Source organism: Mus caroli, unplaced genomic scaffold (assembly GCF_978045245.1).
Source record: "Mus caroli unplaced genomic scaffold, Mus_caroli_1 scaffold_14, whole genome shotgun sequence".
NCBI lineage: Eukaryota > Metazoa > Chordata > Mammalia > Rodentia > Muridae > Mus > Mus caroli.
This window is the reverse complement of record NW_028227269.1, coordinates 42811349-42837642: the sequence shown is the minus strand read 5'-3', so window position 1 is coordinate 42837642 and position 26294 is coordinate 42811349. Positions and strand designations below refer to the sequence as shown.

The 26294-nt window shown below is 39.8% G+C and overlaps 1 protein-coding gene across 32 annotated transcripts in view; it reads right to left on the bottom strand.

Annotated features, from left to right (window-relative positions):
* Nrcam (neuronal cell adhesion molecule) overlaps positions 1-26294 on the bottom strand; it is a 266455-nt gene that overhangs the window by 61145 nt on the left and 179016 nt on the right. For 23 of the 32 annotated variants that reach the window (XM_085830319.1, XM_085830322.1, XM_085830320.1 and 20 more), the window contains 5 exons: positions 10260-10461; positions 8062-8079; positions 5781-5886; positions 3568-3764; positions 2184-2306 (listed from right to left, as the gene is read on the bottom strand). In XM_085830319.1, the coding sequence (XP_085686445.1) occupies positions 2184-2306; positions 3568-3764; positions 5781-5886; positions 8062-8079; positions 10260-10365 (550 nt within the window). In that variant the 5' untranslated portion in view covers positions 10366-10461. Of the gene's footprint in view, positions 1-2183; positions 2307-3567; positions 3765-5780; positions 5887-8061; positions 8080-10259; positions 10462-13905; positions 13956-26294 lie in introns of those variants that run through there. The other 9 variants (XM_085830326.1, XM_029484567.2, XM_085830335.1 and 6 more) reach the window with 2 other exon arrangements.

Below are 26294 nucleotides of genomic sequence, written 5' to 3'. Positions count from 1 at the left end.
AGGCAAGCCTGTGCTATATATCAACTTCAACATCAGCCTGAGTTACACAGTGAGACCCTGTCTCAGAAAAAAATACATTTATTTACTACATTCAAGGCAGGCACCAAAGGCATATATTTATTGTCTTTTGCTTCTCCTCCTGAATTGCATGACTAATGGGTGCTGGTAGCTCAAATGTAAGACAATAGTATGTCAGGAGGGGTGGTGAGTTTGCCCCTTGAGTTTCTTTGAGTAACACTTGGAGAAAAGATATACAAATAGAAATATTTTTATGATGCATAAAGCACCAATGCTGTGGGAGTCCAGCTTTTGTTTTCATATTTCAGGTGCAAGGCCTGCTTCACTGCCATTTTAGAATTTATGAAGTCATACATATTGCCAACTGCATCACACAGGAAGCATTAGTTACATACTCAGATTATTTAGAGAGTTCACATGTGACAAATTTCTTTATTAAGCAGACAAGAAATCATTTCTGAATAGGAAAGATTGGTGAATCTAATTTTGATGGTGATATTTGAAGACCATTATTCGCCAAGCTGTAAATCACTCTTTTATATTGGATTTGTTGCGTAACCCCACAAAATCCATAATGGCTGCCACATAAATACAGGAAGTATATATTTGCATATTTATTTGTGTATAGACTTGTTTTTCACTTCTTGCAATGCTTCCTTTGAGAGGTTTCAGGAGTGAACAAGGAACATTAAGTGTTAGAGTCCAAATTTCTCTCCAGTGAGGTTTGCAGTCTATGGTGGCAGAGGAAGTCGGTTCTCTGAGAAGATATTTCGTGCAAATCTTTTGCATGCATTCCCACTATACCATCTACAGGTAGGTCTCTTTCAAGGACACAGTGGTCTCTTGTTATCAGACAAAGCAATCATTCCCAGGCCTCATATTGTCTTTTAGCTGCACTTAATGGTCATCACTGTTGTCATACCCTATGCTCTTGCCTGGTCCATGGAATGCCATTCTGTCTGATCTCCTATTACCTCAGTGACTGCTCCTTCTTGTTTGCATTCCTGTGTTGCCCCTAAGTTCTTTCGAGGCTCTTGGTTTCAGTCCCAGATTGTTATACACCTCCAGTACCTGATCTCTAAATTAACTCATTCAGCTCTCTTAAGAACTCAAACCCTGCTGACTGTAGCCCAGGTTTAGCCTCTGCCTCACGCCTCTGACCTGTGCTACACATATTGACATGTGGGTGTCTTGTACCTCTCACATCTCGAATCCTGGTTCCTTAGTTTGTAAGCTAAGCTGTGTGCCATCACTACGATCACATGCTAACATAATAGCTCTGGCGGGGGTTTGGGGGATATAGTAGAAAAACAAATGGTTCCATCAAGGGCAAGGGCAAAAGCAGACAAAACTAAAAATCTCCAGCCTGTAGTTTCATTTCTCCTTGCCCCAGTTTCATTGCTAGAAAGATCAAGAGGATGAAGAGATAGGCCTCAGATGCTTGTGAAAAATTTGACAGTCTATGTGATATTCTTAGAAAAGGAACTGACACTCGGTAAAGGATGATTAAATATTGATGAAGATTTAAAAAAAAATGAAGATATGCTATAACCAAAGCAACGTGACTTCCTCTCCTACTAGCTTTTGAGATTTGTTAAAGGATACTCCTATTTTTAAATCAATTTTCAATCTCTAAACATTGTATTCATCCCTGATTCCTCTCCTCGTGTTCCTACATCTCCGGCTGTGGAGACTCTACCCTTAGAATATATCCAGAGTCTTTCCACTCTACTGCAACCTCCCAAGCTCAAGTCACCATTAATCGTGGCCTGGATTACAATAATACATACCTAATTGGCCTCTGCCCCACTTTCCTTTTCAAGTGCTGGGGATTGAACCTAGGGCTTTATAGATTCTAGACAAGTGGTCAAACACTAGGCTACATGCTGAGCACATCCAGGCCCCTCCTACTTTCCTGTTGCCCTACTTGCTCTTCACACAGGAAGGCAAGCCCAGAGACAGCATTTTCTGTTGCTGTCCATCTATAGCAGTGCATGGCGTGGTTAGTGAATGAAGTTGCACTGTGCCTATCTCAGCAAGCAGCTATTTTTCTGAGTATCTGCATATCATTTTATAAGTACTTTATGATTCAGAAGAGGAGGTAAATAGTTAAAACAACAAATAACTACAAGATGGTTGAAAAATTTCTTAGCATTTAGACTTACAATTATCCATCCAAAATATTATGGCCGGAGGTAATCCAATCGGAGGCCTACATGGAAGTACTAATGACTGCCCATTCCGGAGTATTATGGGTTCAAGTCTTTCCTTGGTCCACAAGGGTGACCCTGTTAAGCAAAAACCAAAAACCTTCTGAGGTATTTCTTCTTCCAAAAATAAAAAGAAGACAACAATACAAAGAAAGATATTCAAAGATTTTTAGGAAATTGTAACTTAGAATTTACATACACTAAATAATTAGGGAATTACTTTTAAATAAGGCGTTGGAGTTTTTGGTTTTAAAAAAAGCAATTATAGGAGAAAAAGGAAAAAAATCTGTATTGCAATTGCTAGTAGGACTCAAGCCATTGATCCACTGGCTAATAATTTACAGTAATACATCAATAAGACATCAGCTTTGACATAGGCATGTTCTCCACAAAAAATAGGAAAAACATAAATGTCAGCATATTTATTAAACAAGTAACTATATGTACATTTGAACTTTATGCATATTATTATTTGTATACATATTATTATATGTATATCTATTATACTAATATGATTGGCAAGAGAATGTATATGGCCAGGCAGTGGTGGTTCATGCCTTTAATCCCAGTGCTTGAGAGGCAGAGGCAAGTGGATTTCTGAGTTTGAGGCCAGCCTGGTCTACAAAGTGAGTTCTAGGACATGCAGGGCTACACAGAGAAACCCTGTCTCAAAAAATAACAAAGAAAAAAAACACAAAAAACAAAAAAAAGTGAATGCATATGATATATTAATGTCAAAAAAGGTTATAAAATAGCATCTCAGAATAAACTAGTTTTATATACATATACATTAGGAAAGAAAAGTACTGACTAGAAGTTATTTCTATGGATGGAAAGACTCAAGATCAATTTAAATGTCTTTATATATAATTTTAAATATTTTTAAAATAACCACAACTACAAATGGCCATTGTTCTTTAAATACAATTAAGGCTGTTGTGAGGATTTTAGTCCTGACCACTGCAAAAAGTGCCATCAATTTCCAGTAAGAATTTGAAACAACTGTTATAAGAAATCACATAGTTACCCATATCATAGGAATTTATTTTCATCATATAATGAGCTATATTAGAAATAAATACCTAGATCAATTTAGGGGATAAATACCCCTCATAACATTGGCCTCTTATTTGGACACACTGGATAGGCAAACACTGGACAGAGGAACTTGCTGGGTCATTAGGAGAAAATAGAGAGGAGACTAAATAGGGAGGAAGTCAAGGTGGAACACTGGAAGCAATGCTCTTGCTTTTTGTGGTCACATTTGGATACTGGGACAGATGATGAGACTGGGAACACATCTTTAAAGGGTCATGTCTGTTTGACAAATCTCACTTACTAGATGGGCGGACAACAATGTTATTGGAGACGGCAGCTCCACGCTCGTTCCTTGCAGTGCACTGGTAGACTCCTTCATAGGTCTCTGCTTTCCCCTCACTCATGATGTTGATGACAAGGGTTCCTGAGCCAGGCTTCATGGTGACCAGAGGGTCCTTGTCTATGTCAAAATGAGTTCCATTACGAGTCCAGGAAAAGCTGCCCAATCAAGGATAAAGTTTGTTAGTGGCCTAGAGAAACAGAATTATGTACCCTTTGAAAAGCCTTAGGCTTTATAGAGTTCCAGGAATAATTGTTAGATTTCAATATTTAGTAAAAGGTCTCACACTTAAAAGATCCTGCCAAATCACAATTCAGAAAAAAAAATTCTGTATTTTTATAATTTGAGGCATATGCCTCTTTAAATTCAACTCAAATTTAACACAAATTGCCTGACATGTTTTCTAAAAAACAAAAAACATCATGTTCCCAAGGCACAGTCTCTTAACGGTATTAACATGTTTATTGTTCATACAGTTAAGCTGTCTATAAAAGTGTGCTCACAGCTGAAATGTGACAAAATAGGTATTGTATTATCTTTGGTGGGAATTCCATCAGATCTGTTTCAAGTTACCAAAGTACAAAATGGAGGCAGGGCAGAAAGTTAAGGCTTTGGAGTGTAATGTGAATTCTTAAAATTGCTAATTCTACAAAAGTTGTAGTTGAGGATTTTTAATTCTAGAAATAAGTATCTAATTCTTGGATGGTATAACAACTTGTCAACTGAGATTCCTTCTCCTCAGTTTTGTTGTATAAGAGATGCCTCCTGTAAATACTAAGGGGCTCCTGTGACTAAATACTTCCTGATTGGTTTCACCTCGGTGATGGTAAGATGATGAAGAGGCATACATGTCAAACTTTCCTGTGTTTTCCAACTTGGATATCTTTTCTTACTACTTATGTGTACAGTGGTACTTGCAAAAGCTAAGGCAGGAGATGATATTGGGGCAGTCTATAGGTACTATGTGGACAGAGGCCAAGGACAGTGCTACACATCGAACAGTACACAGGACAGCTTCATTCTCAGAGCAAACACTCATCACCCCTAACTAATGAGAAGTCCTGCCACACAAGTATGGAAGGCATTAACTAAGAATGAAGCAGAAAGGCGTATTGAGGCCTGTCTGAAAAACGCTTTTTAGAAATATGATGGGGTTACTGTTTTGGAGTAAAACTTTGATAGAAATGGTGGCATACACTGGTATCTAGAACCAGGTAGTTTTTCCTTAGGTGATAAAGCTATACATATATATATATATATATATATATATATATATATATATACACCTAAATACCTATATAAATACCTAAAACATTCACCCTTTTCTTATTTATAAATTATGTCAAGTTATAACTTAACAATCATAAAATTTAATTGTTTTAACATAATAGTTATTGAAAGTCTTATATTTTAACAACCAAACTCTATAGAATGCTCCATATTTCTCTACTAGCTGTTGTGCCACTCTCTGTAGGGCCTTGGACAGACAGTGGAAAAGGATGGCCCTCCATTTCCCATCTTCATCATCTTTTGTTTAGATGATTATGAAGCGCTCATGCTGAGATCCCCAGAGTGGATCCTGATAAGTGTGGAGAACAGTGTCAGACTATTCCATGGCCAGTGTAGAGGTAGGAAAGTCTGTTGAAGCCTTCAAGTACAATTATTCTTTTTCTTTTCAACACACGAGAAAGGAGAAAGACAAGCCCAGATTAAAAGGGGTTTGGCCTCGTTTACATGACTAAAAACTATTGGCATCAGAACCAAGATTAGAATGACTTTCCCTAGCTCCTCACACACTATAAGCACTTTACTCACAGTAAAGCATGAATAGGAGAATGCAAAACTCCAGACTTTAGCAAGTAAGCTGTTATTAACCTGAGAGATGAGACAATGAATCTATAGCTGATGCTTTGGAGAGATGCAGAACCTAAGAAGACATTTTTAAGACCTTTGAAGAGCTTGAGATGAGCCAGGGATTTGGTTAGATAAACATAAGCATATGCTGCTACTCACAGTGAGAGCTATCTGACTAGAAGAGAAAGTGTTCCACATGACCTCACCTATTCTATCAAAATCCCAAACCTTCCTGTATTCAAAGAGATGGCCAACTACTTTCCTATATTCTGAGATCGCCTACTACTTTAATTGCTATCGAAAGCAGGAACCAGGCTTACCTTGGGGGAGGTTTCCCTTTGGCCTCACACTGGATTACAATATTCTCCCGAGGGTCAATGATGTAGTCTTTTGGTGACTGTTGAGTGATGGTTGGAGGTTGTACCACTTAATTGTAAAAGAGAATAAGGAAAAGTATTATATGACTTACTACCATGATAGCAGCCACCTTTTCTATACCAAAATCACTTGCCTTAGATTAAATATGTCACCAGTATTCCCAGTTATTGTTGCAACAGTAAATCCTCATTAAGTCTTCAACTAAATAACTCAGCTAAAGTTGGAAAGTCAAGACACAACTTCCCTTTGGTAACATCACACACACAAAGTCCATTTTCCCAGACCAAAAGACTGGGAAAATAATTACTAATGCAAATCTAATATTCAAACTTTTTTTTCTGATGTAACAATGAGAAATCCATGCTTCTTTTGTGTTAAGCAATGGCTGTCAATATAATTTATAAGGTAGATTTGAATCTTTCTTACAATAGAGTCACTGACATACAGCTCATTGGTATTCAAATGGTGTAAATTATTATATCTCAGGGAAACATACTCTTGACAAAACTCATGTTCAAAAGCTTGTTAAATTGGAGCCTTAACATGCCTTAGCAGAGCCAGGAGGTACATGAATTAGGAATGAAGAGAAAACACTCTTATCTGGGTTGGTAATGAGATTAAAATCCTTCTTTCTAGAAGACCTTGTTTCTATGTGCTCTTCAAAGTGTTGCCTGGCCCTTTAATATGAAACTACAGAGCTAATTGTTTTGACCCAGAGCAGTTCCATCTGAGGAAAGTCCATCTAGAGACCTTGAGCATGCTCCTAAATTGCTCCAAGGCTACCTTAGGCCCTTTTCTCTCATGAGATCAGAATTTGTTCTCATTCCTCTGGGGTAGAACACGTGTTACCTGTAGTAGGTAGAGGCCAAGCAAGTGTCTATATATCTCACAATGTCTAGGGCCTTTTCCTATGACTAAGGCTTACCTGGCCCCCAATGCAAACATGTTAGGACATGCTCAGGGCTGGGCAATGAGGTAGTCCAGCTTGCATTCCCCTGCACTTGGACCCTCCTGCCTTTATCTTGTTGATTTCCAAAGCTAGTCAGCAGTTTTGTCTGAAGGTTAATGGCTGTCAGTTTTTCATTATTTGGGAGATTTGAGCCTCAACCTCCTGTAAGCTCTCAAAGGGAAAAGGAGGTTCAAAAGCTGACTTGGCTTGCAACTGGTACTGGGAGGATTAGTAACACACTTTGTGTAAAAATATCTAGTGGATGCCAACACTGGGATTGTTCAGTAGAACTTCAAGCATTCTGAGTGGGCCAGCTACATTTGTATTGATCAACCTTCAGATTCTGGGAGGACAGCATTTGGGATAATAAAAGAAATTCTTGAAGTTCTATTCTGTCAAAAAGGTGAACAAAGACATTGGTAGAATGGATTCTTGGGGTGATTTAATCCAGTTCATTTGTAGGGGGGGGGTGTGATAGGTGGTGGATAAGGTGCCAGACATGCAAATTTTGTGGTTTAAAATGCAGGGCTTCCCCTCCTGTGCCTGCAGCTGTGCCAGGAGTTTGCCATCTGGAGGTATCTTTTTCAATAGTGCTTAGGTCATATGGCAATTAACAAATGCTTTGTAGTAATAAGTGACTTACCACAATGTGTCTGTTTAACTCAGCATCAAAGAAACATGTCTGAAAATGGACCATCTTTTCACTGGATGATAAATGCTACCCAGCTGTCAGAAACGGCAAACATTTTTGCTTATAGGAAGCTTTCCAGGAAGCATGTTATTTTAAGATACTCTTCTATTTTAAGATATTCTTTTCAGGGCTTTTCTACTTAGAACACCTAGGAACATTATTCTACCCAGCTCTGAAGACTAAAGCCATCAGAGAGGGACTTAAATGAGGTTTCTGTATATTCCCAACTTCCAAACCTCTACAAAAACACATGTGTATGTTCCAGTCGATGGCATTTAAAACAAAATAATCATTCTCCCCCCAAAATTTTGAATTTTCTCATTGAGTTACATCAGATTTAAATACAGCTTGGATGTTAGTAGAATTGCAGCAGGTTGGCAAAAGTAATATCAGAGTCTACATAATTCATGCAATGCTATATATTACATTTGTGCCTTAGCATTCAAGCTATAGTAAGCAACATGCTTACAAAACCACTAAGCACAAAACACGATGCTGTTTGTCTGCTTCACACCATTAATTCAAGAAACCTGGGCGTGGTCCCGTCTCCACACGGCCCAGTAGTTTGTAGAAAGACACTTACAGTCATGAAGGAGCTTTGCTTTATTCCCATCAGCATCAGCACAGGAGTGGGCAAAGAAGATTAGAGAAAACCAGATGTTAGTAGGGAGAATGTTAGCACCTTAAAGATAAAAGGGGGCACTTTTGTCTACTTGGCTTGACCTTAAAAAAAAAAAAAAAAAAAAGAAAAAGAAAAACAAATAAACATATTGTGAAAGTTAAAATTGTGACATTACAAGAGAAAGAAAGAGGTACTCGTGGTCGGGCTTGCCCCTGCAGCAGCTTCTCACATCCACATATGGAAGAACAAAGGCTATGTATGCTATAGCGGGGGTGGGGGGTGAGGGGGGGTGGAGGCTCTTCCAGGATAGGAATGGCAATGCATTGATAATTATGCTCAATTGGAAAAAATGAATGAAATCTACAATTAATTTGAGTCGTCAGGTTCTATGTGGTATCTGATCTTATTACCCCAGACGCCACGATGCACATGCTAATGATACTTCACAATGGGATACAGTTCTCCATCCAACTCAAATCCAACACCGATTTAAGATATGCATATCTCCATGGTTTCTTTTCCAAGGTGCTTTTATACTATTAACATATTACTGCTTTGGAATTCTCAGTCGGCCAGATTACCGGGTTCCGTATATAGGATCATTGTGTGTGCTGAAGAAAGGGTATGTAGAACGAAGACATGTTTGCTTGCAATTCCAATCATTGTGTGCGGCTGCCTGTCATTACTGCTTGCAAAGCAAAGGTTAATGCAGGAGAGTGTAGGCTACCCGTGACTTTATTTTCATCATGGTTGTGCCTCGTCTCCATTAGCTGCCATAATTGAGTTAGCCCTAGGTGCCGGTTTCCCCTGATAGTTAGATGGAGCAGTCAGATTAAGGAGGAATATATTTAACACAAGAGAGAACAAAAGCATCTCCCTCACTGATTTCCATCTTTCCAGCGCATCTATCAGAGCAAATGCTTACTTAAATATTCCTGCTCTAATGGGCTCAAGGGGATGCATATTTCAATTAAATATATATATGCATATTTTTAAATTAAAGTCATTGGATGATTAACTTTTAAAATAAAAATGCTGCATTTTTGTTGCACTTTCGTGTAGAGAAGCAGGGTACAGGAAGTGAGTGGAGTGTGTAAAAAAACCCACTGATAGTTGCAACTTCTACAGCAGAAAAGGACACGCCAGCAATTGGATAACCCCGGGAAACAGCTATCTTCCTTGCACCTTAGAAAGCTTGCCAAACAGATGTTCTACTCAGGAAGCTAATGGCTTTAAAGAGGTCGTGTAGATTGGGGATAAAGGTTAAATCAATTGTGAAGTATAGAAATTGTTCAGATTTGAAATTCTGCTTTCCACTGTAAGGAAAATAGCTGACTGGAAATCAGTATTGTCTTTATTGTCTATAAACAAACCACTCAGGCCAGGGAGACTATCTAAAGCACATTTTACTTTGTGGGAAATGAGGGAGAGAAATGCAGAAGTCCAGTTTGCCTCTTCACTTCAGGGATTTAGGAGGTCTTGTCTTACTATCAAAAATTTGCACTTGAGCCTTTGATCACAAAGTTTAAGCCAAGACTATATTTATTCACTAGGCTTGTGGACATCATACTGTTCTTACAGATTCACATTTAGGATGCCAAATTAGAAACTGAAATGAGTGTGTCTGTCGGAATCAGGATGAATAAAGTCTGAAGTATGGGTGACCTGAGGATACAAAGGCTCAGAGGGATGTCAAGAGCACCTACTAGTTATTTTATTTTATGTTTTAGAGATGCCTTAGCAATGAAGGAAGAAAGTAAACATGAGAGGGACAATAAGCAGGGAAGGGTGGGGTGGGGGGGTGGTATCTGCATCATCCTTTGAAAGTGGTTCACAGGATCCACCCACAAAGAGCTCCCCACTGGGAAGCTCAGGATGGTTGCACCAGTCCCTTCTCAGGCCACTTCCGCCACTGCACACAAAAGACACCTGAGGCAAAGAAAGATAATGAAGAAGAGGGGACACAGGTCCAGACATTTCCATCCTTTTCTACAGTGTCTTCATTAATACCAGGTGCTGAAGGTAGAAGCCAAATTAATTTTGATTAGCTTTTCAGTATCCTGCAGACACTTTGTCATCAACACGGCCCAGGGTGACAGTAGGTAAGTACAGGGAGTGTCTGCCTGCTGGCCTAAGAGATTTAAACTGTTAATACTCACGATCAAGAGGAACATCCAGAGCGCTGATCATCTGGCACAGGAAGAGAATCAGGGGCACTCCGCCTGCAGATAAGTGCTTCTTCTTCGGCATTATTTTAAGCTGCATCAGCTGCACTCCTGCTGAGACCCACGCACGGAATTTCCTTTTCTTCTCTCACAGAAGATTGGTGTGCGGCGTTTAAATAATTTTTCATGCAGGGGACTGAAAAGGGATGGGATAAGGAGAATAATTATAACGTATTAAAAGACGGAAATGAAGAGCAAAAATGTGCAGCTCAGAATAATCAGCCCTCTATTATACATGAATTCCAAAAGGGAAGCTGAGTTTTAAATATTTAACCCAGAGACTGGAATAATCATTTATTCATAAATCTAAAATCAGTTCAGAAATATTTGTGGTGATGTCAAGCAAAATCTGCCCCGTTTCCCATTATTATGATTTTTTTCGTTTTAAATATTTGTGTTCAAGCTCTTTGAAGGCAACCATATCTTTTGTAATAGATCAGAAAACCCTGACTTTGAGGCCAGTTGGAAAGTAAACGCCCTGAGACTGCAGAGGGGAGGCCTAATGGCATCTTCATTCTGAAGATGCTCCCTGAGAGAGTTCTGGGCATGGCCACAGGCTCGATTCAACTCCTACACACCGACAGAGCAGATGAACACTGACAATTCAGAGTCTTACTTACACTACAGTTTCAGAGCCAGCTCTAGGCTTCCAGGCTATCCTCTGCAGTCACTCTCCTCAAAGGGACTGGTTAATTATTTTCTCAATGGTCTTCTATGGTGAGATACTGAGAGACCCCCACATTCGTTTATTCTATCCTTTAACAGGTACTTAAAGCCCTCAGTGACCTGACTGATCTATTCCAGCATCTTCTGTCCACTTCCTTGTAACTATTTTCTGGATGATTTCTTTGTATTTTCCTTCTGTGAGTCCTTCAATATGCCTCAAAAGTGCCCATCTTCCTGTCTTATTGTATCCCATCCTTTTACCTGGAAAGCCTTATCCACTCTATTTGCTTATCAAAGTCCTGGTTGTTTTTCAGAAACCACTTATGTTCTTTTCAAGAAACGTCAGCAATCATTCAGACTAGAAAGCATTGCAACATTACTTCTGAATTTCTGAAATTTCTCATTGTATACATACTGTTTATGTATTATGGATGTATGGATGCATGCATGTTTTTTGTAACATGAACTCAGCACCTGGGAGGTTGACTTAGGAAGATGGTTGGGAATTCAAGGCCATCCTGAACTAATAGTGAGTCCAAGTTCATCTTGGGCTACAAGCGAGATGTTGTCTCAAAGCCAACAAATAAAACCACAAACACATAAATAAGAGGGCTGGGTATAAAACCACAAACACATAAATAAGAGGGCTGGGTTGGCTGTGTTTCCCTCATCCCTCTGTCCTTCTGTCACCCTGCATAGGGAAACACCACACTGAAAGTCTGAACCCAGTCATAGAGACAGATGTCTGTCCCACCTGAAGAGAGAGGTTTAATGTGTCTTGTCAGAAAGGAAAGGCGCCTGGGAGCAATGGCTCTCTCCTGTGGGTGAAGGGGAATATCAGTATTATCACCTACGGTGGCTTAATACCTGCAGGCTTAAGTATATGTGCAGCTTTTATTATTTAAGTAGTCATGTATTTTCATCACATCCATCTTTCCCACCAAGCTGTGCTTTTGCAGGCATAGTACCCTACTCCTCCTCCTCACTGTATCTCAGTAGCCTGCCTAGAACATGGAAGAAAGTAAATAAATATTTACAATAACAAAAACAATGAATGAACGAAAAAAAGGACAAAAGGGAGCCTTAATATCCTTGAAATGACTGTATTTAGGTAGCTTGGCCGTAATATAACCGGAGGTACATTTATACTATAACATGCAGTTTTCAGACCAGATCTAGTCATAAACAAATCAGTTGTAATAGCAGCTCAGCACATGGGATAAAGCATGAACATATGAAAAAAACAAAACAATGTGGATAATGGGTATCTTGCTAGCAATAGAATTCTGATTTCAGTTTTGTCTTGATAGACTTCTTAAAAAACAGACACACACACATACACACACACACACACACACACACACACACACAAACTATCTATCCTTGGGCATTCTGCTTATAATAAAGATTATTTTGTGACTCAAACATTCACACTACATTTAAGATCCAGAAAATTTGTCTTTTATTTCATTATAAACATTTATCTCTAAGAAGCATTGAGAGGCAGGTAGGGAATCTTGTTAAAGCATTTTTGTCTCATATTTAAAGCAAACCCCCTTTCTGAATGCACAGAGCATATTTCTACCACATAGTCATATTTTCTTAGGTTGCCTCAGATTTGTTTGATTGCTAATTCTAATTCAACAAAAACTTCAGTGAAATTAAACATAGAGGGCACTAAAGCAAAAAGATCTTCCATACAACACATGCTGAGGTAAAAGAGCCAAGTTAAACTCTGGAACACACACTAACTACATGCCAGCCTGATTCAGGAACCATGCATGTAATTAATTAATTAATTAATTAATTACACTTATAAGATTTAAGTACTCAGCCCTCAAAACAGGTACTAGAAAACTCAAATCGTTCCCCAGATCTATACTATATACTATAATGCCTGTAGGATCTTAAATAGCTAATACAATTTCTGAGTTCTTCACTTGTTACATATTCTGCATGATGTCTTAAGTGTTTATTCTCCCCAAACAGAAAAAAAAAATGAAACAAGCTTCATATAAAATAAACTATTGTTCAACTATCTTTATCCTTCCAAAGTATGCATAGAATTAATGAATTTCATATAAAATCAGTGCACACTATGAAAAAAAAAAACCAAGTTTTAGAACAAAAAACAAGAAAGTACTTACTTAAAGAAGCACGAACAAATAAAATCTTCACACTATTGGGAGGTTACAAACTAAAATACTGGACAGCATGATCTTTCCTCAAAGGTTGAAAGTTGATTGCACCATTAGACACAAGATCATCTCCAGTGCATACTCTCTTAGGGCAAGACAAAGCATCCCTGACTCCTACTAGAGAAATCACCCATTTCTTCTACACTGAGCTCAAAGGTGAAGTGCCAAGCACTCAACGACAGCAGTACATCTCCAGCACTCAATCAAACTAAAAGTCAAATCGAGCTACAGAAAACCGAGCCTTCCCTCAGTGAAAGGAATGTGTTCTTTGCCTCCTCATTACTCCTGTCAGTACCCCCTCACTAGGAGCCACCTGCCTGGCACCTTCACCTTAGGAGATTACAGTTGTTCAACAGTCAGTAAGAACCACAGACCAAAACTAAAGTCTTTACGTACTTAGATCAAAAGGAATAAAATCCCAGTGCGAAGTAATACACCAGTCACACACACACACACACACACACACACACATACACACACACACACAGCAGCTTGAAATTTTCAAAAAGTATTTACTATTAGACACTGTAAAGCCTGCTTGAAAGAGATCATTGCAGTCTCTAATAACTCTTCTTGATATTTAAAATCAATCACTATGCTGTTAAAATGATCAACTATATATTTTTATAGTTGATAAAGAGAAATCTAAAGTTTTGACAAAGGATTCATGCAGCCCTCCCCCCTCCCCTAAAAAAAGTAGTCATCCTGTAGCTTACTTAAGAAGTCTCGGTTTTTTCAAAGGAAAACAAATCCTTGTTTTCCTCTCAAATGAAAACTGAAGTCATTTTAACTGTTAGGTCACCTCTCCATCAGGACAGCAAGGCCGTTTTCTTCTGAGCTGTGTGAATTTTTCTGTATCCAGCGTGGGGAGTGGGGAGGTCAGGACTGAGTGCACAGCTGATCTCCATTCTCAAGCCAGTGATCAAAACGGCGATCTGCCTGGACCCCATGACACAGGAGTTACCCATCAGCAGCTGGCCTTTCTGACTGCACAACCTTACTGGATGTGGCTTTATCCTGACTGCTTTTCAGAGTCCAACTCAGGGACCGTCACTTGTTACATTGTAAATATTTTTATCTGTAAGAAATAACCACATGAAAGCCACCCCTACCTACCACTGTGCTTTTCAGCCACAGATCTGTGTCTGAGGCCACAGAGGGATTAGAGATAAATCCTCCACCAAGTCACACTTCCATCAGAACAACCTCAGGTCACACGGAGCTAAGTAAAGCCTATCTGAGGGTGGACCACAAAGACCTCAACGATCTTTACAGGCAGCAAGGCAAGCGGTGTGAGGTTTTAAAGTGGATATTTCTAATTTCCCTCATGTCAAAGGAATCTCACCGCAGGACTCTTACAAAGAATCAGTAACTAAGATGAAACAGTATCTTAGGGAAGATAAACAATAACAGATGTCTATTGTTTGTGTTGCTGTGAAGAAACACCATAACCAAAAAGCAACTTAGGGAGGAAAGGGCTTATTTGGCTTCCACTTCCACATTGCTGTTCATCATCAGAGGAAGTCAGAGGAACTCAAACAGGACAGAAACGTTGGAGACAGGAGCTGATACAGAGGCCATGGAACAGTGCTGCTTACTGGCTTCTTCCCATGGCTTGCTCCCCCTGCTTTCTAATCCAGGATACCACCTGCCCAGCGATGGCACCACTCGCCCCCATTAATAATTAATAAATTAATTAATTAATAAAATACCTTACAACTGGGTCTTATGTAGACATTTTCTCAATTAAGATCCTGTCCATTCAAGAAACTCTAGTTTGTGTGTAAGTTGACATGAGACTAGCCAACCCAACAGGTGATGGTGTATCCTAGTAAAAGCTCAAAATCTTTATTTCTTATAATGTAACTGACCATCTTATTTTGATACTATTTAAAGCAACAGAAAACAGAAAAGCAATATAAATATACCAATTCAACAGACGAGGGGAGAGAAATAAAAACCACAATGGCCACTGGTCTAATTTGCTGTCCGTTGCTGTGATAAAACGCTCTGGCCAAATCACCTTGGGAAAGGAAAGGATTTATTTGGTGTATACTTCAAGTCGCAATAAATCTTCAAGGGAAGTCAGGGCAGTCACCCATGTAGAAATCTGGGCACAGAAACCGTGGATGAAAGGAGCTTGCTAGTGTGCTCTCTCCATCACTCCCTGGCTCATGCTCAGCTAGCTCTCTTGTATAATCGAGACTCACCTGCCTAGGGACGATACCACCCATTGTCAGGTAAGCCTTCCCACACTAAGCAGCCATTAAGGTACTCCCTTACCTACATGGCGATAGACTTATCGCATATGGACAATTGTGAATTTGAGACCGCCAGACATGATTCTAGTCTGTGTCAAATTGACAGCCTGGGAGAGCATTATTGAGTGCTTCCCTGTGTAGCAATCCCATTTAGGCTCCTCTGTATGGGACGTTATAAGTTATCCTGTCTTCCCAACAATCCCTCATAGAAAGTTCTCAAGCTGATGACAAGTCGACTCAATGGGTAAAAGTGCTGGCTGCAAAGCCTTACAGCCAGAGTTTACTTCCCAAGCCCCACATGGTAGAAGGAAAGAATGGACTCCCACAAGTTGTCCTCTTAACGTTTGCACGTGTGCTGCCCCCACATGCACAGCCTTTCTCCCTAGCACAATAAATACAATGAAATTTTACAACAAATTCTAGCATCCTACTCACTGATAAGGACTCCACCATGCCAGCTGGTAGTCAGTTGCTGAATTCACACACCCACAAATACATGAAGTGTCAGACCTAGGTAGCTGGTTCTTACGAAAAGTTCTGCTGTTTCTATCTATTCCTTTTACTTTTACTCTGTCATATCCTATATCAATCAAGAACCTCTCCTCCTTCCACATATAATTACCCTGCAACTTGTCTGTAAGCAAGCACATTTTGCCCTTGATAGCTTTTTGAAAGGGCTGATGGAGTCCTACTATGTACAAAGGGTTTTCACATGTCTGCTCACGGTACTCTACCAGGGTTGTCTTCATGCTGTTTTCCACATTAACAGGGATTCCTCACATTATACCACATGACAGCCTTGATCTATTAAAAGAATAGCAGGTTAAGATAATAGAGAGGAGACAGTCTTTAAAAGGCTAATTTTATGCATGGTTAGGTAAAGGGAGGGGGTTGAGAGTTCAAGACCAGCATGGACTACAAAGCAAGACCCTGACTTCAAAACTGCAACAGTAACAGTAACAATAACAGTAACAGTAACATTGACAATAACAATAACAGAGTTCATTCTGTAACAGGTAATAAAAATCAACTAGGAGAGTTCTGGGCATGGCCATGGGTTCCCTTCAACTCCTAAACACTGACAAAGCAGATGAACACTGACAATTCAGAGTCTTACTTACACTACAGTTTCAGAGCCAGCTGAGCTCTGGCTTCCAGGCTATCCTCTGCAGTCACTCTCCTCAAAGGGACTGGTTAATTATTTTCTCAAAGGCCTTCTATGGTGAGATACTGAGAGACCCCATATTAGTTCATTCTAGCCTTTAACAGGTACTTAAAGCCCTCAGTGACCTAACTGATCTATTCTAGCAGCTGATTTATTCTAGTTACGCAGAACTAGAATAAAATAAAGAGCTAGGAGCCAAGCTTTGCCATCAGGAAGTAGTTACAATTCCCACATTTCACAAACACTTTAAAGGATATTTCATAACTCAATAGAAAAAAAAGTTGCATTGCCTTATAGTGTTTTCGATGTAGAAAATTGATAGAGCTTTTGAGACAGGATGTTAGATCATCAGAACTACCAAAGTCTTTTGGTAAAATCTAGTAATTTCTAATAAATTATATTATATGGACATCAACTATTTTCTCAGCAGAGCAATGACAGGAAAAGAAAGAACATAATAGGAGACTGTGGTATGAAGGAGAGATGTAGGAAAACACATAAGATGCGGTTAACACAAAGTTAATGTGCACCAGGCCAGTGGCAGCTGGAGTAAGAAGCGCACCTGTTCCACGCTTGTCAAGCCAGGTGTTCAGCAGATGCTGTTGAGATTTCTTCTGGGTGAGAGAGCAGACAGTGAGAGTGAAGGTGGTTGAAGTAGAAGAGAAAAGGGTGTTCTTCAAATAAGAAGAGGCACACCCTTCTTGACCCACAGGAGACTACTCCACTCTCAACGTCTGCTCCTTTGTCTCCTATAACTACACCACCCCCACCACGTTCCCAAGCCTGACCAAGGCTAAAAGAATCAGAGTGGGTGTCTGCACAAAGATGGGTGGGATGTATAAAGGCTATGAGATGACCTGGTGACTTGAAAGGGAATTAAGAGTGACCAACTAAATACTAACACATTCCTTTCTGCGTTAAGGGTGACTAGGAAACAGGAAGAAAGAGTGAGACAGCAGTTTGGAGCAAGAACAAAGGTCACACAAACAGCAATATGAGCAACCATGAGTAAGCGGAGGATAGATGAGGTATTAAGTGGGGAATGAAGGTGGGGTCAGCCAAGAGCTGTAGGAGCAGAAACAGGTTCTTGTGACCATGGCACTGACAGGACATTTGACAGATGATAAGCACCTGTCACCCTTGTGTGGCTGTGACAACCAGGCTAGAGCACAAACACTGCTCTAGAACTCTAGGAGGTTTGGCAGAATTGGACTGTAAGATGTCTTCTTATCTCTTTTTCCACCCTGACCTTCACAACAAACATGGAAAGAAGGTAGAATGTTACATGGGTAGCCTCGGGGCAGCACTGTTTTCTGTCATCCCTACCCTTACATAGTTCCCTCTTGGCCAGATGATTAAGCTTTGGCATTGAAATTCTGGCAGGTATCCTAGGAACAGGGGTGTGATGAACATGGGAAGTAGGAACTAAGCTAATGATGATTGAAGGTCCATGGAAAGAGATCTTGGAAGGAGAGAAAACATCCTTTGAGGCTTTCTGGCCTCAGTTGAAAGCAGTAGAGTCAGCGATTTGTTAAACCACATACAACAGCCTCCCTGCCAACCCGCGGATGTGGTCAAGTGTTGTTTTAAATCACAGGATTTTGATGCGGCTTGTTATACACCCACAGAAATCTTCAGCAATGGATGAAGACAAGTTAAGGTATTTTTCTAACCAGAAAGAACCCCACACACATTAGCAGGACTGACAAACCGAAAGCACTGGTATCTTTCCAAGATCATAGCTGTAAACACTGGGATTCAAACTGACCAAATTGTCTTGTAACAGATTTTTTCCCCTGAAACTGACAATCTTTTTAAATTTTTTGGAAGCTATTATTTTTTTGTATATATTAGTGTACCCTAAAGGTACATACTTGGGTTGTGTTTCTCACAGGCATCTACAGTCAGCAAATAAGCAAATGACAATTAACAATAGCATTAGTTTTCCATACATTTTTTTTATACTAAAGCGATTGTATATTGTGCCCAATTTTCTGTCTTAGGCATTATATCCATTTATTTCCAGAAAATGTGTCAGGGTCCTTGGCTCCAGCCCCTCTGAGGATCTCACCTTTTGATGATGTCATCTCAACAAACAGCCTCCTGAGTCTCCATGCCTTACCTTCCTCTACCCAGAAGCAGAAGCAACACACTTTTTTTTTTTTTTTTGGTTGCCATGAATTGACCAGACATAGTCAGTGATTCCAACCTTGGAGAGTCAGAAAATGTCAGGGTACATGAAGAGTATTTAGTAGGCACTAATACCCCTATCACTGAGAGCAGACCCTATTTCTTTTCATCCAGAATTGCTTTAAGAAAGAATCTTAGAAGTAATATTCAGCAGGATTTGCATCTTGTTGCTCTATCTCCATGATAAGTCATAGAGCAGAAAGCTTGGCTGAGCCTGGCTGACCAATGGTGTAGGTCGGACTGGCTCAAGATGCCTCCTTTGTCTCCTTCCAACCTACATTTCTGAATTCTTTTCCTCCTATAACCTGGCTTTTCTTTAAACATGGGGCTAGAGATGGAAGCAAAGCCCCAGATTTATTAAAACCCAATAGACATCATTTTTACCACTCCACAGCCTTTTGTAATACTCACAGCAACATTTCAAAATAAATCATACTAAGGTATCCAGGCCATGTATAATCACAACAGAACCATGAAAGTGAAGGATAGAAGCTGACAAGACATGAAGAATTGCATTTTCCACTTCTTATCAGTGTCGAGAAAGTTGTATTAACATAAACTCCAGAGCTGGAAAATGCTCGTTGGAGCCAGAAGCTGTTTCATACAAAGCACAAATCTCATCAGTTTTTAGTTGATACACAGTGAATATCACACAGGATTCACCAGTAGGACAGGGAAGCAATACATGACAGATTCAACTCCTGATACATTGCATTTTCTTCAAACAGACCATGTGAAAATCAGAAAATATTTTAAAAAGAGAAAAAGCAAACCAATGAGCATCCGTTTGCTTGAAAGGGAAATGTATCAAATCTATCCCAAAGAGAATGTGTACCCTGAACATTTTAATGCAGTTCAATTTCCAGGACATTCCATACTACAAGGCCATGTTCTCTACAAGAACATAAGCATAAGAAAGTTTGCCTGTTGGAAACGACATTTTTCTGTAATATGAGAGTTAATCAATCCAACATTTTGACTAAACTTTGGAATATTCTTCTGCCTGTACTGAAAGCAAGATGTGCCAGGAACCCCTTTTCCTGAAACCATTTACACAGACTCCATAGAAATTGTATTCCACTGCAAAGGCATGAGACAGCATCCAGGGAGCAGGTAGGAAAAGCACTGGAAAGAACATGGCCCTTTCCCTCTCTCCAGTGAAAGAATCAGGGTGAAAGAGATTTGGGGTTAGACTGAAGTTGATGGATGGCATTAAGCCTAGAATTACTGCGTTCCTAGTTTGAATTTTCATATAATAATTTTTGTGGGCAAAATGAGCATTTGTAGTCTAAAACTAAATATACGTATTCCTCTGAACGTGGGAAGAAGGGAGAATATGAGAAGAAAAGAACAGATAGGGCAAAAACCAACATTTTAAATGAAATAGATATGAAGTTATATTATGATTTTTACTCTTTTCACTAAGAAATTGTGCTGTTGTACTCACACAAAACTAGGTTAAAAATCCAAAATTACAAAAAAAAAAATCTTTAATCATCTTCAAGTTGGTGTTGCAAACATTTCAGTGACAATAAAGACTGGGAAGACGCTTTTCCCCTTGTTTTCAAGCCAAAGAAACCTGCTCCCAGCATGACCACCTACTGAGATGCCATAACAGATGGAGAAAAATCAAATCAAATCAAAACAAACAAACAAACAAACAAACCACAAGACCAGAAACGGAGAAAAAAGAGCCAAGCATCACATTCTTTCAGGTCGCTGCTTATTGCGTGCAGGCACAGAAGTGAAGGAGAAATGGGTATTAGATGTGTGTGTTAGCATCCACAGAGGGAGAAATGCTGAGACTAGGGTACATCAGCTGGTGCCAAGGTCTCAAAGAGTCAGGTGAATCTGGAGCTCTCAACAAAGGCACTAGTTTCTCAGTCTGCACATCACTCAGTGGATGACAGTTGCAGAGGCCACATCTGGGAGTGAAAGCAACTCCAGCACCTGCAACATTCAACTGAATTTGAAAATTTGAAGTCTGGATAAAGAACAGTGTTCTGATATACAGAAAATCCAAGAATGACATTTGAAACCAAGAAACCCACAAGACAGAAGACAGAGACATCCCTAAAACTGAAGGGAACTGTGTGCAGTTTGCACAGGTATAGTAGCTTCTCCTGAATGGCAGAGGAACTGACCTACACTCCTGCCCTTGCCTGTCAGCAGGCTCAGGATGAAGAATAAGTACCCCTGGCTACACCCCTCTAGGATGAATTGGGTTCTTAATCCATCTAATTAGTCCGCCTAAGGAAGGCTTTATAAGTTAGGTTTCTGACTCCATTGAGAACTTTAAAAAGTAGCATTCTCAGTCAATGTTAGATTTAGGCATTAATTACTGGTTTGTAATTCTCTTCGTAAGAATTAAGAGAAGCAATTTTTTTCTTGTCCTATTAAGAAGCCTAATACCCTCCAGGAAATGTCCCGGCAGATCTATTAATAAGTATATAATGTATCAGTGGTAATTTCTGATTTTTAAGGAAGTTGATTGTAAGAACAGGAGATATAAATTCCCAGTTTATGTCTTAGCATATTGAACGAATTCATGAGACCATAGTCCTTATAATATAGAGAATTTCCAGATTAGACTTTTGATAAACACGAAGCAAAACAACCATGTTTGAAAGATGAAGTCTTGTATTAAATTAAGAGACTAGCTTTGGATAGGAACAAGCTACTCTCCACACATTTTTGTGACTTGTGTTCAGTAGGGGACAAACCTAAGTGGTACAAACCTCTACAGCGGTTGCTAAAACTTTTAAGTGGAGGACAAGTTTCTAAAACTGATGGAAAAGTACGTGGTACGTACAGAGGCAGAGGAGCAGAGATGACGGAGGAGCTGGGGCATTGCTAAGCTGACTGTGCATGGAGGGAAGGTTCTTAGTAACACTTAGAAGCCGTAACATGGGGCTGGAGAGACGGCTCAGCAGTTGAGAGCAGTGACTTCCAGAGGTCCTGAGTTCAAATCCCAGCAACCACATGGTGGCTCACAACCATCTGTAATGGGATCTGATGCTCCCTTCTGGTGTGTCTGAAAACAACAATAGTGTACGCATATAAATAATAAATAAATAAAAGAAGCTTTAACATAGCAGCATTGGAACAACATCCAAGTATACTCAGAGTTCTCTGTGAGACATTTTATTAGAAACATGCATGATAATACCCACCAAGTTATAGATGGCAGGATTCCAGTGTTCATTTACCATAATCCATACCTCCAAAATATTCTGTTCTAGGCTTGGCATTAGGGATAGAGCTTTTTTGAGAAGGTGGCATGGTATGAAATGGTGTGTTGCATGTCCCCCAGGCTCCTGCAGAAGGAGCTCATCATTACAGAATATGAAGCAGGTGTCCAGCTCTGCTTAAGAAACAAAGGACTTGGAGAGCCTGGAACAGTATTAAGAATATCCCGGCAGGGAAGTAGGTCACCACTGAATAGCCAAGGTTTCTACAGAAGCCTACAGATCTGTCTCTGACAAGTACCCAGACACAAATGACACAAGAAGGTGGAGAAATAGGGCAGAACTGCTGAATGGTGTCCTGCTGGGAGGAAATTGAAATGCTGTATTAATGAGTTTTAATTTAATTTTGGCACTAGATGAATTTCAAAGTCCGAGGCTGGGCATGGTGAGGTAAAGACTGTCCTTTCAAAAGAAGCACGTGGCGTGGGCTGGGCAGCAATTCTTAGAGGGCTCAATGAAATTCAGCTCACTCATCTAGCTATCAGTTCTGCGCAGATCAATGGCTGCCCTAGGGGTGGACGAGAGGGGACTGTGCAAACGGGGAGGAGGGAATGACTTGTAGATGCTCAGCAGCACTGCTGACATAAGGCTCCTGGGGGCCCAGTCACAATCATTTAAATGACATGGCCACACCCAGCCTCTCAGCACCTCTCTTTACCATAGCTGTGCATGCATGAGCTAACAGATTGCCAACTCCCGTCGTGGCAGTACTTTAGAGAATAAAGCACAACCAGCAATATTCAAGGCTGGGGAAAATAATGAGAAAGTCGAATTCTCGCACATTCTTATAGATATATAAAAAGATGGCTACTTTGGAAAAAGCCTGAAATTTTCTGAAAAGTTAAAGATTTATTCTCCACATTCTCTGGCAGTTCCATTCTGAGGAATATAGCCAAGAGTTGTGAAATCAGGAGCCGGAGAGACGGCTCAGCAGTTTAAGAGCCCTGGCTGCATTTGCAGAGGACCTAGGTTCAGTTCCCTGCACCTACACAATCGCTCATAAGCCTTTATAATTTTAGTTCCAGAGAATCTGACACCCTCTTCTGGCCTCCACAGAACTGGGTATGTATGTAGGGCACACACATACATGGAGGCAAGACATTCATATGTAAAATACAGATCAGTAAATCTCTTTTAAGTCATGAAGACATATAGTTACACAAAATCTTGTAGGCTCATGCACATCAACTTATTTGTAATGATCAAAATTTAGAAAAGAAATCAAGTATCAAAGGGAGGACAAAAGGAAGCACATTTTTATAGTGGAATGCTACTCAACATAAGGAAGAATGAGTACTGATACATGCACCCCACATGCCATGGGCAAAAACCACAAAGCTATCCTAAAAGAAGTATCATAGAAAGGACTCATGACTCTCTTATATGAGGCTTTCAGAATAAGAAATACACAAAGTGAGACAGTTTACTGGCTGCCATGGCAGGAGGGAAGTTCTTAGCCAGCAGCTGCATTCTGTATCTGAATGGTGCTGATACCTGCACAACTGTATGAAAACCCACCAAACTATATTGGCACATACAAAATTTGTGTGTGTAAACTAGTCTCATTAAAGCTGTGACAGTTAAAAAAGGATAACCCCAAATATTTCAATCAAGATACTCCCCAGAGGACATTGGTCTTATCTTGTCCTGTAGTGAAAGTTTTCATACCACACACTCAGCTTTGTGACAGTACAAGGTAACACGTGTCTTCACAAAGAAAACCAGGCCCCTCTGAAGGAAACCGCAGGTAATATGTTGGCATGTGACTCTAGATAGCTCACTGGCAGAGGTTGTAAGAGGAGGAATCTTTTCAGAAGAAAATAAATAATTCCCCCAAAGTGATTTTTATGATATATCGGACTTCACCTCTATATATCATTTATTTGGGTTGTTTTCACATTTGCTGGTAGCTCATTAGAGACCCATGCATATTAAGGAGAAGTCAAGAAAAGAGGACCTATTTCATCAGTGTTCCTTTGCTTCATCACATGCCATTCCTTGTCCTTGTCTTCAGATCTTCTCATAGGCCGAGGGCTATAAATACTTTCAAAATCAGACCCTGCTTACTTCTATCTTATTAAAGAAAAAGCAAGACATCAAAAAGTAGAGATTAGAAAAACAAAGTATAAAATTGGCATGCAATGTCTAAGAAATCCATTTTCTGAGAGGAGATGCCTGGGCCTCCACATGAGGGCAAAGAGGGACATCATCTCTACTCTGAGAGGAGGTTTCCAGATTACTTCCTTCATGAGTACCATCAACTCGAGACTGCAGAATGCTCAGAGCAGTACAAACTGAGATGGCAAGAGATAGCACCCCAGCCTTCTGGACTTTCTCCCAATGATCCCCTTTACTCTTGCTCTGGGAGCCATACCTTTCTCTCCTCTGCAGCCCTGCCCTGTTCTGCAGCCTCCTGGTACTCTCTCATCTTCCCATCCTTCTATTTCTAGCTTAGGTCCTGTGAAATAGCCTTTATTTTTTTTTTATTTCTTTCAATGAATTCCCTTTGTTTTAACATTATACTCTCCTTTGTGTTAATCTTCATTAAAAATACTCTTGCCTTTATTAGCATAAAGTCCAAATTTTATGTGTGGCTCCTCCTAGTCACATGTTCGCTCCATTGCTACTCTGAGTTGTACATTTCATGCCACCAGTGGTTTCTTTGGAAGTGGCAATACAAAGCCTTTCCTAGGTAGGAGATGAAAGTTTTATACATGTATAAAGTTTGGTGGAGCTCACACACTGACTAAGATATAGGAAGGCTAGCATGGTGAAGTGGTACGTTAAAAAAGCATGGATCAAGACTGTCAGAACGTAGACCAGGAATGGAGCTATATGATGAGAATTCTGAGTACCTGTGAGAATACTCCAAAATAGTAGGACAAGAATCTTATGACCTCAATGTATTCAGAAACACAGGATTATTCTTGGAATGTGTTTTTTGTGTTCCTCTTCAATTAGGGAGCAGGAGTGTGTTTACTTCAGATTACACATTGCTTGCTGATATCATTTAATTAAATGTTTAAATGTGTCCTTTATATGCCTCTATGGGAAAATATGTCCTTGCCACTGTGGCTTATTCTTGTTATTGTATAAAAGTTGAACCCACAAGAACTTTATTTCTGTGGTATCTCAACCTACAGAGAGTAAATTGTCTGATGCTCTGAATAAAGTTCTCTCCCGCATGACACATTTGCTTGCCTCTTTTTTTTTTTTAAAGATTTATTTATTATTATAAATAAGTACACTGTAGCTGTCTTCAGATGCACCAGGAGAGGGTGTCAGCTCTCATTATGGGTGGTTGTGAGCCACCATGTGGTTGCTGGGATTTGAACTCTGGACCTTCGGAAGAGCAGTCGGGTGCTCTTACCCACTGAGCCATCTCTCCAGCCCTGCTTGCCTCTTTTATCACCTCCATTCTTCCAGGTCACGCCACTTCTAGAGTAGTGACACTGGATGAATAAAAATAACTTTGTAAATTGTCAAACATAGCCAAAACTTGGATACCGGAGAAAAGGGTATTTGTAATGTTCTCATGACTAAATTCTGGCAAGATTCTAGGTACACAGTAAGTATTATTAAAACCAACTGGTTGACATCTCAGAGACACATGACCTGCCCAATAAGGTGCTAGGTTCCCAAAGAGTGTCTATGATAAAGAAGTGAGTTTGAAGATGGTAAGGAAAACTTCTGTATAAAGAAGAGCTGGAAATAATTTGATCTGCTATATAATTTTGGTTCCCCACATGTTGTCTTTTGAGTCTTAATAACTTTCAATGCACCACTTCAAAACTCTCTTACTACTTCTTATTTTAGCCATAGCAGCAAGGTATGGCCTCATAAGTTTGAGTATCTTTGCATAGATGTACCTAGACAACAGACTCACCTTGTCACTCATAATAGACTCCTTGCATTCATCATCACAGTACTAGAATCCATTCTGGCTGGTATTTTTTGACTCTGGTACTGGGGATTGAGCCTAAGGCCTTGCATTTGCCTATGTATATGTCTATCAACTAAACTATGACCTCAGTTCTTAGAAAACAGTTAGTACCTAAACATGTATAACCCAATAATACTGATGGCTTAGAGCTTTGAATGCCACTGGATCTGGTGGATAACTACATCTCTATTTCATCATCTCATGACAGACTGTTATGAGAGCATTGTGAATCTCTCAGGGGTCCTTATGGACTTAAAGAGCCAAGGTAATAATGAATCCTTTTATTGGCTCTCCCTTC